Source organism: Mobula hypostoma, chromosome 19, assembly GCF_963921235.1.
Source record: "Mobula hypostoma chromosome 19, sMobHyp1.1, whole genome shotgun sequence".
Classification (NCBI taxonomy): domain Eukaryota; kingdom Metazoa; phylum Chordata; class Chondrichthyes; order Myliobatiformes; family Myliobatidae; genus Mobula; species Mobula hypostoma.
In genome coordinates this window covers 18126296-18137338 of record NC_086115.1, presented here as the reverse complement: position 1 = coordinate 18137338, position 11043 = coordinate 18126296, and the positions used below count along the sequence as shown (strand labels likewise).

The following is an 11043-nucleotide window of genomic DNA, read 5'->3' as shown; positions in this document are numbered from 1 at the left end:
ATGTTGTATCCACTAAATGCAAGGGGACATTGCATTTGTGTTTAAACCATACTTGGGATTCAGTGCTGGAACTCTGCAATCCTCTGAAAATTCAAAGAAATAAGCATCAGTGTACGCATCTTTAGGTACCTTCTTCCTGGGCCTGAGCTTGTCTCTCCACTCCTTCAGTTCCTGACAGTGCTCCTCATCCACCTCCTTCAGTTTGTGCGTCTCGTGTTCGATCAGCAAGTGACATTTCTCATTCTGCACCGGGCAAAGGAAGGAAGCAAAACCAGTCAGGGTTCGGGCTTTGGAACCCGGCTCAAGATTCCATTAACAAGTAACAAAATACTCGCTCAAACAAACCCACTCTCTGCAGGAGACTGAAGGTGAAAGGAGAAGTTTGGACAGGGAATCCCTTGGCTTAGTGTGAGCGATTAGAAATAGAATGTGTTGCAGGAGAAGGTGGATGGGTTGTGGGGCTGGGAAGAAGGTGGGTGGGTGGTGATAGGAACAGGGAGAAGGTGGATTGGAGGTGGTGGGAGATGTAGGGAGGTGGGTGGGTGGTGATGGGAACAGGGAAAAGGTGGATTGTAGGTGGTGGGAGATGTAGGGAGGTGAGTGGGTGGTGATAGGAACAGGGCGAAGGTGGATTGGAGGTGGTGGGAGATGTAGGGAGGTGGGTGGGTGGTGATGGGAACAGGGAGAAGATGGATTGGAGGTGATAGGAACAGGGAGAAGGTGGATTGCAGGTAGTGGGAGATGTAGGGAGGGGGGTGGCTGGTGATGGGAACAGGCAGAAAGTGGATTGGAGTTGGTGGGAGATGTAGGGGGGTAGGGTGGGTGGTGATAGGAACAGGGAGAAGGTGGATTGGAGGTGGGTGGGTGGTGATAGGAACAGGGAAAAGGTGGATTGGAGGTGGTGGGAGATGTAGGGAGGCGGGTGGTGGTGATAGGAACAGGGAGAAGATGGATTGGAGGTGGTGGGAGATGTAGGGAGGCGGGCGGTGGTGACCGGAACAGGGAGAAGGTGGATTGGAGGTAGTGGGAGATGTGAGGAGGTGGGCGCTGGTGATAGGAACAGGGAAAAGGTGGATTGGAGGTGGTGGGAGATGTAGGGAGGCGGGCGGTGGTAATAGGAACAGGGAAAAGGTGGATTGGAGGTGGTGGGAGATGTAGGGAGGCGGGCGGTGGTGATAGGAACAGGGAGAAGATGGATTGGAGGTGGTGGGAGATGTAGGGAGGCGGGCAGAGGTGACAGGAACAGGGAGAAGGTGGATTGGAGGTGGTGGGAGATGTAGGGAGGCGGGCGGTGGTGAAAGGAACAGGGAGAAGGTGGATTGGAGGTGGTGGGAGATGTAGGGGGTGGGTGGGTGGTGATAGGAACAGGGAGAAGATGGATTGGAGGTGATAGGAACAGAGAAAAGGTGGATTGGAGGTGGTGGGAGATGTAGGGAGGCAGGCGGTGGTGATAGGAACAGGGAGAAGGTGGATTGGAGGTGGTGGGAGATGTAGGGAGGTGGGTGGGTGGTGATGGGAACAGGGAGAAAGTGGATTGGAGGTAGTGGGAGATGTAGGGAGGCGGGCGGAGGTGAAAGGAACAGGGAGAAGGTGGATTGGAGGTGGTGGGAGATGTAGGGGGTGGGTGGGTGGTGATAGGAACAGGGAGAAGATGGATTGGAGGTGATAGGAACAAGGAAAAGGTGGATTGGAGGTAGTGGGAGATATAGGGAGTTGGGTGGGTGGTGATAGGAACAGGGAGAAGATGGATTGGAGGTGATAGGAACAGGGAGAAGGTGGATTGGAGGTGGTGGGAGATGTAGGGAGGTGGGTGGGTGGTGATAGGAACAGGGAAAAGGTGGATTGAAGGTAGTGGGAGATGTAGGGAGTTGGGTGGGTGGTGATAGGAACAGGGAGAAGGTGGATTGGAGGTGGGTGGGTGGTGATAGGAACAGGAAGAAGGTGGATTGGAGGTAGTGGGAGATGTAGGGAGGTGGGTGGGTGGTGATAGGAACAGGGAGAAGATGGATTGGAGGTGGTGGGAGATGTAGGGAGCTGGGTGGGTAGTGATAGGAACAGGGAGAAGATGGATTGGAGGTGATAGGAACAGGGAGAAGGTGGATTGGAGGTGGTGGGAGATGTAGGGGGTGGGTAGGTGGTGATAGGAACAGGGAGAAGATGGATTGGAGGTGGTGGGAGATGTAGGGGGTGGGTGGGTGGTGATAGGAACAGGGAGAAGATGGATTGGAGGTGGTGGGAGATGTAGGGGGTGGGTGGGTGGTGATAGGAACAGGGAGAAGGTGGATTGGAGGTGGGTGGGTGGTGATAGGAACAGGGAAAAGGTGGATTGGAGGTGGTGGGAGATGTAGGGAGGCAGGCGGTGGTGATAGGAACAGGGAGAAGATGGATTGGAGGTGGCGGGAGATGTAGGGGGTGGGTGGGTGGTGATAGGAACAGGGAGAAGGTGGATTAGAGGTGGTGGGGGACATGGGGATACAGGTGGATGGTGACTGATGAGGGGCGAAAGTGGGTGGGTGGCGATGGGAAGAAGTTGGATCAGTGGTGTTGGCTCTTTAAGGTTGTCACAGCAGGAGAGGGGTGGTAGTGAGGATAAGCTCCCACTATCTATTAAATGCTCCCAATGGCTTGTGTCCCAAATAGCCTCTGACAACCAAGCGCAGCTCCTGGCCTTCACGTGTGGAACCATTTCTACTAACAGAAGGAGGAGCAAAGGCAGGTTCATGGCACCATAAAATGAGTCACTTCGAGCAGATGGGGGTCATCAGCCCATGGTTGGCAACTCATCCGGGAGAAGGAAAACTCTGATCTCAAACTTTAGTCCCTCACTCATGGGCAAGACCAGGTGTAAACTCTGAGGAAAAATCCCGAACCGGAGTCCCTAAGGCCGACCTCCACTGAGTTCAAGGCAGACTGGGAACTCCTGCAATGCCACTAGTGCCAAACTGTATCAGCCTCTGCAATTCCTTTGGGTTCATCAGCTGCCTGCTACATGGGAAACAGCTTGCTCTCCGTGCCATACTATCCTGGCTTGCATATTACAGAGACAGCTAGGACGCATCATCCACGGTCAACCTGACCAACTGAGGGCCTCACGGTGGTGGAGGGTGTGGAGAGGTGGGAGGGCAGTGTCAGATGTACGGGAAGAAGGTGGATCAGTGGTTTTGGGGGTCGTCTGGAGGTGGGTTGGTGATGACGGGGGATGGGGAGAAGTTGGATGGAGTAAACTTCCTTTTTACTAAGAATCTGCAGTCGTGGGTCTGCATAAAGGGATCCAAGCCTCCAGACTGTCGAGCTAAGAGATTTTACCTGGAGCTGCTGTAATTCCCGGATGTTGGCATCACACTGGAGCTGTAGATCCCTCATTTGGTTCTCGTGTTTCTGGTGCTGCTGGAGTCTCTCGTTTTTCTGCCTCTTCTCTTCCTGGCTGGCGAACTGCCAGAGAAGGTGACAGTCAGTACCTGCATGTCTCCGGTGGTAGGAGGGAGGGCTGTGTCTGGCCTGTCTGTGTACGCCCTGCTAACCGGTATCGTCAAATGCTCTGTATTCACGTCCATAAGATGCTCTGTGTGAGCTCATTGGGACCTAGAACTGTAGCCTCACCACACCACAAGCACCGCATTTGGTAGATCGTGCCTTTTCCACTTCTTCACCCACCAACTATAACCATGCCTTCAACTGCTCTCCCCAACTGTTCTGCGTAACTTTGTGGGGTATGCTAAGTTGGCGCTGGAATGTGTGGTGACATTTGCAGGCTGCCCTCAGCACATCCGTGGACTGTGTTTTATGTGGTTTAGCCATTAGCTTTTAATTTGCTTTTTCTATTTTAATAGCTCTTAAAGTGTTTGAACATTGGAGACAGAAAAAACGATCAAATCATTAAGCTTCCCCAGCTGGTATCTCTTGGACCTGGCTGTCAGGCTGTTTCAGAATCAGGGTTATTAGTGCTGACGTGTATATTGTGAAATTTGTTGTTTTGCAACAGCAGTACAGAGCAATGGCCGCTGTTCTACACTGGCTTCTCAGCACAGAGGCCCAATTAGATTGGCGGTTTGCCTGGGAGGTAATTGTGGCCACTGTTGCCATTCTGTTAAATAGCCCCACCATGACCTTACACACCTCTTTCCTAATCACTCCTCAAACTACCTCTTCTCCACTGGAAGCCCTCTTCTCCATTCCCCTCACATTCCCTCTGATAAGCATCACTTCCCTGCCCAGTGGTGATGGTGCTTCAGACTGGAGAAAGGCCTGAACCTCACCTGTTTAATCTTCTCCCGATCCTGTTCAGGTGAACTCGAGGAGCCAATGCGCAGACTCTTTTTGAACATGGCCATGCGTGTCTTGGCGTCACTGCGTTGGATTTTGGGCAACCTGGCTCTCTCCTGGGTTTGCCGATTCTTCAGCTCCTCAATAAGACGTTGGTTGTATCTCTGCATCTGCTCCATTTCCTGTCAATGACCAGAGAGCCACAATCACACCACCGAATGTGAAACACCGCAGGAGATGCAACTCCTTGTGTGATACAGGTGACAGGACAGGCACAAGGTTGGTAGAGGGGCAAGGACTAAGAGGCAAGAAGGGAGAGATCAGTCTCCGTTGATTAGACCATATCTGGAGCATGGGGAGCTACCTGGGACAAGAGGGGGTTGTGTACCTTTACCAGGTTGATATTTCGAAGGTTGAAATTTTAGCTCGAATTGTTAAGGCAGAATGAGACACAGCACAGATCAGCAGAGTTTGGAAACATTTCTACAGAACGGTTGAAGTTTGGAGCTCCCCTATAAAAGGCATTTTATTTTTCAGCTCAACAATTCTGACCACCTACCTACAGGACAGATATTGGTAAGATTAAAAGAGTACAGAGAAAATTTACAAGGACGTTACCAAGACTGAGGACCTAATTTATAGGGAAAGGTTGCGTAGGTTATGACTTTATTCCTACAGCATAGGAGAATGAAGGGAGATTTGATATACAAAATTATAGGCAGAATAGATAGATTAAATACAAGCAAACTTTTTTCACTGAGGGTGGGTGAGACTAGAACAAGAGTCATAGGTTAAGGGTGAAAGGTGAAACCTGAGGGGAACTTCTTCACCAGCGAGTGGTGGAATTGTGGAATTGGCTGCTAGTGGAAGTGGAGGATAAGGATTTGATTGCAACATTTAAGAGACATTTGGATAAGTACATGGATGGGAGGGGTATAGAGGTCTAAGGTCAAGGTGCAGGTCAATAGATTCAGTGAAAATAACAGTTCGGCATGGACTAGATAGACCCCAAAGGGCCTTTTTCTGTGCTATAGAGCTCTATAACTCTATCACACTGAGATGGACAGATGTTTGTTAACCTGTGTCTGTCAGATCTGTGCAGGTAGCTGCTCATCATCCATTGCCTCACTGAACGAACAGAGCTAAACTGTACATGCCTGAGGAGATACAGAGCCTCCTCCCATTCCACTAGTTAGACACAAAGGTCAGGAGGAGAAGGGCTAAATTGTACCACAGCAGTTTGGGACTCTGAGGCAGTAATAGTCTTTAAAAGCTCACAATGCGGAGCCGCAATCCTTCTTGTACTCCAGAAGTGTAAAATAGAGATCAATGTCATGCTTACGAAAGTCTTGTAAGCATGGGTATAAAGAGCCCTGTAGGAGTAAGTGGCTCTGTCTGGCTGCAGTGGGCACGGAGCCCAGGCTAACCTTCTCGTGCCGTTTCAGGAGCTGGTGCCTCTGCATGAAGTACTGGTCCTTCAGCTGCTGTTTCAGAAGCTGATGCTTCTCCTGCAGGTGCCGCTCCTCCACCTCCCATATCGCCGCCTCCTTCGCTGCACAGCAACAGGCAAAAACACAGGTCACGTCACGTCACGTCCCTCCGTCACACTTACCCCCTCACCCATGTGATCACAATAGCCAAATCCAGCACAGCTGTGGCACCCACTGATAGATCCTTGGTGGTACCTTCAAAGCCTCACCACACATAAGATTAGCTTGTACATTGAAGCATACAGTGCAATACATCGTTTTCGTCAATGACCAATGCAGTTCGAGGATGTGCAGGAGGTAGCCATGCTTTTCCATTCAACATAGCATACCCACAGCTCACTAACCCCAACACATACATCTGCAGACTGTGAGAGAAAACATGAGCACTCATGGGGAGAACATACACACTCATTACAGGCAGCAGTGTGAATTGAACCCCGACTGGTGATTGCTGGCGTTGTAAACATTGTGCTGTCCATAGTCAACACCAGGGACGTCCATTAATGGGCCACACTGTCCATGGTTCAGTTCAGCAAAACCTGCTGCATTCCTTTCCTCCCATGAATCAGGGCCTCCTTCCCCAGGGTGACCTGAAGACTCACCTCGCATCATCTGCTGCTTGTTGTTGAGGCATTCCCGTTCAATGGTGGCCAGCTCCAGCTTGTGTTGGTGGATTATCTTCTTCAGCGCCCCGTCCAACTCCTGTTGCTGTTTCTGCAGGAATTCCTGCTCCTGGTGAGGTGCACAGGGAGGGAACGACATACCAAGTCACACACTAGCCATACAGGGGTATAAGGCAGCAAAACTATGATAGGGCAGATTGATCGTTAAATATTGCTGGCTCAGAGACAGTTAATACTATCCTGGCTCAGACGATGCTGAATAGGCAATGACCCCTACACCAAGGATGTTACTGGGCTTGTTACTGGGACAGATGATAAGCAAGCTAGGTGACAAGCCCATGTACTTTAATGTTGCTGGGTCCACATTGTTCATGACAGTAAATTGTCTCCTCAAAGAGGTTTCATCTGCAATGGGACAGAAGTATCTTGAGCAGGAAGACTCCTCTCCCATCTGGCCCTGGGTAAATCTACAACCTTTCCACCAAAGCAATGCACTCTCACACGTGCCGCTCTGCATCAGACCTTCTCAGCACAGTTTCCTCTGCACCAGATCCCCTCAGCACAGCCCCTTCTGCACTAACCCCCTCCCCAGCACAGCCCCCTCTGCACTAACCCCCTCCCCAGCACAGCCCCTTCTGCACTAACCCCCTCCCCAGCACAGCCAACCCCAGCTGCCATTGAAGTTATTGTCCAGAAGCATTGCTAATGGTCAGCAAGTCACAGAACATAGCGCACATGCAGCAAGGTTCAGGCCCTTCAGCCCAAAATGTTGGGCCAACCTTATAAGATCGATCTAACCCTTCCCTCCTACATAGTCCTCCACTTTCCTAACATCCATGTGCCTAAGAGTTTCTTAAATGTCCCTAATGTATCTGCCTCTACTACCACCTCTGGCAAGGCATTCCATACACTCTCTGCATAAAAAACTTATCTTTGACATCCCCACTATACTTTTCCTTCAATCATCCCAAGATTAGGCCACCTCGTATTAGCCACTTCCACCCTGAGTAAAAGTTGCTAGCTATCCATTTGATCCATGCCTCTTATCGTCTTGCCGACCTCTAACAGGTCACCTTTGCTCCACAGCAAAACCCTTGTGAGCAGTTATTGTACATCCACACAGTGGCATTGTGCAAGTGGCAGGAAAAGGAGAAAATACCCTCTCCTGTATTAGAATTGAAGAGCTCGAAGACCGGGCACTGCCGACTAGCATATCCCTATCACTGATGGAAGAGCTCAGGTAAGGAGGGCATACACTTGTTTGTAGACAATTAATCCCTCACTGCCAAATTATTCATTCCTCTCTGGTTATTCCCAATACATAATAACCATCACGGCAGAATACAAGCAACATCCATCAAAGTTGCTGGTGAACGCAGCAGGCCCTTCGAAGGGTCTCGGCCTGAAACGTCGACTGCACCTCTTCCTATAGATGCTGCTTGGCCTGCTGCGTTCACCAGCAACTTTGATGTATGTTGCTTGAATTTCCAGCATCTGCAGAATTCCTGTTGTTTACAGCAGAATACAACCTGGCTTCAAATTTCCACCCAGCAGCATCTAATAGAGGTAAGGAGCAACGTGATATTTTCCACTAAGTAGACGAATCTGCTTACCGTCTAATCCAGGACACTGGAACAGTGCGTTGTAGGTCAGATATCTATACCAAACCTAACCCTCACACAATCTGGAATTTTGTCTTTACAACTCAATAAACCCACACATACAATGGACTACTCAGGAGGTCAGGGGCTGACAGTTTGGAGATCAAACTGACAGTGAGAAACGCTGCAGGAAGAGTGAAAGGAGGAACATGAAGAAAGATTGCCGGGGAGTGAGGGGTGACGGAACGTCAGGAGATGAGCTGCAGAGCAAGGGACAGGCAGGCAAGCTGCCTAACGAGGAATGGTTGGGTAAGTGGTGAGGAGGAGACACTGACAATACTTGACCAACAATTCCTTTTTTAAAATGCTTGTTACTTTTTGTAATTTTTTTCACACAGAGAGTGGTGTGCATGTGGAACTCACTGCCAGGGGTAGTACATTAGGGGTATTTAAGAAACTCTTAGAAAGGCACATAAATGAAAGAAAAATGAGAGATAGGTGGTAAGGAAGGGTTAAATTGATCTTAGAGTAGGTAAAAGAGTCAGCACAACATCGTAGACCAAAAGGTCTGTACTGTTCTATGTTCTATGACTTGCTGACCAGCAGCGATGCTGTATTAGTGATGCACCTCTGGCCTGAACCCTGTTCTATGTTCCGTGTTCTAATTCCGCTCAGTAGGCCAGTTTCCAACAATTAAACTCCAATACAGGAAAACGAACATTACCCTGCAGCTGTAACCCCTGAGAATGTGACAGGGCACCCAAACTTCTGGACTCTCAACCAGTGGGAAGAATCACTTTGGATTGGGAACCCTACAGAAGTAGGGCTCTTGCCTCAGGATGTAGGCCTCACCCCTCTTCCCAGGTAGACAGCCTCCTCCCGAACTCATCAGCCCACACACACTTCTACTCTTGCTGCTCCCCAGAGGTGATCAAAAACTCAAAGGGAGGAGTCCAAGCTGTTCCTCCAGCTAATAAACTTTTCATTTGATCAATACAGGAGATTTATTCTTTCATATCATTGCACTTCATGGCCCAAGATCTTCCAGCAACCACAGCTGCAGTCAGTGCTCTACAGTAATAGCTGTGAATATTTATGTGTACGTATATACACACACACTCACACACACACACACAAGCTTCTAAATATTACATTGTGTCATTGTGTTTCTAAGGACTGGGATTTCATTAGGAAAAAAATACCTGTTTAATTATGCATAAATTCTGCATAACAACATTATTAACTGGAGGGTGTTTGAGAGGAAGTCCAACCTGTGTGAAACTAGATGGGTCACTCCTATCACTGAGCAATACGACACTCCTCATTCCCCTGACCTGACATGGTCTGTAACAGCAGCAGGCAGTTAGAATGCTTCAGAACAACTACTGTGAAATCTGATAATCTGAGCAAAACCATTAACTGGTTTCGTTCAGTTTGAGGAATCTGCATGAGAAGCAAAATCTGCAAATGCTGGAACCTTTCCATGCACAAATCACACTCCACCTGCACACTTTAGGACACAGAATATAGAACAGTACAGCATAGGAGAGGCCCTTCAGCACCCCCCATGTCTGTGCCAACCATGATGTCAAATTAAACTAATCCCAACTGCCTGTACACGATCCACAGCTTTTCATTCCCTGCTTGTTCACGAGCCTGTCCAAATGCCTCTTAAATGGCAAGATACTGTGTATTTCAATATACAAGAGGTGAGTGATTGGCAAGGAATGCTTGTGTCATAAACACAAGTTTGCTATACTGTGCTAACTGGAATGGCAGCATGCTCACCACTAGAGTGATGGACCAGACATGCCATCCGTCGTGTGCACTTTTAACTATCTGCCCTGTGACCGGTCAGAAAACCACTCCCCCATCCCAAAGGACAGCAAAACATTCCCTGCACTCAGCATTTGCTTATCGTTCCACTGTTACCTGCGAGGTGCCTTGGGCATTTGTTCTATGAGTGGCCCTACAGAAGGAGGCTGACCAGTTCCCCCCATTTTGTTCCTCTGTTGATTGGGAACACGACAGAACTCCTACCGTTGTTCTACAACCCCTGATCCTGTAACATTTACTGTAGCCTGTTCCCCCCACAACTTCTCAGGGACAGTGGTCTAGATCTTCACCTCACTCCCCAGTAGCCTGCTGTCATTTGAAGGCTCTTGTTGGGCCTTTAATCTAAGAAAGAATGTGTGAGCATTGGAGAGTGTCCAGAGGAGGTTCATAGGAATGATCCTGGGAATAAAAGGGTTAACACATGAGCAGTGTTTGATAGTTTTGAGCCTATACTCACTGGAGTTTAGAAGGATGGGGGGAAATCTCTTTGAAGCCCACTGAATATTGAAAGGACGAGATAGAGTGGACATGGAGAGCATGTTTCCTGGAATAAGCGAGCCTAGGACCAGAGAGCACAGCCTCAAAATATAAGGATGTCTCTTCAGAACAGAAATGAGAAAGAATTTCTTTAACCAGGGGGTGGAGAATCTGTGAATTCATTGTCACAAATGACTGTGGAGGCCAAATCATTGGATATATTTAAAGTAGAGGTTGACAGGTTCTTGATTAGTAAGGGTATCTAAGGCTATGAGGAGAAGACAGGAGAATAGGTTTGAGAAGGAAAATAAATCAGCTATGATGGAATGGCTGAGCAGACTCAATGAGCTACATAGCCTAATTCTTCCCTTATGTCTTACAGTCTCATGAATCTTCCACCAAAGGAACCAACTTACAAAAACCCTGAAACAACCCCCTTTGTTAATTTGATTTTGAGGATGTGAGCACTGCTGGTGAGGCCAACTTTCACTGCTCACCTGTAGATGCCTTTGAGAAAAGAATGTGGTGATCTACCTTCTCTAAGTGTCGCAGTCCTCGGTTTCCAGCAACAATGAAGGACTGGTGATACTCTTCCAGATCGGGATGGCGGGAAGAGGGAGGATGGTGCTGGTAAGCTGTGAGGGGGTGGTGTTCCCATGTGCCTGCTGATTCCCGGTGACAGTGGGACTATTTCCTGGCACAGCCCAGGCACGTTACTGCAAGGTTCATTTGTACTGGCATTGGTTTAGTTTT

At 48.9% G+C, this 11043-nt stretch overlaps 1 protein-coding gene across 2 annotated transcripts in view; it reads right to left on the bottom strand.

Annotated features, from left to right (window-relative positions):
* The window catches only part of slka (STE20-like kinase a), a 134510-nt gene that overhangs the window by 5751 nt on the left and 117716 nt on the right, over positions 1-11043 (bottom strand). For both annotated transcript variants that reach the window (XM_063071440.1, XM_063071441.1), the window contains 5 exons: positions 6356-6485; positions 5691-5815; positions 4257-4445; positions 3307-3432; positions 130-243 (listed from right to left, as the gene is read on the bottom strand). In XM_063071440.1, the coding sequence (XP_062927510.1) occupies positions 130-243; positions 3307-3432; positions 4257-4445; positions 5691-5815; positions 6356-6485 (684 nt within the window). The remainder of the gene's footprint in view (positions 1-129; positions 244-3306; positions 3433-4256; positions 4446-5690; positions 5816-6355; positions 6486-11043) is intronic.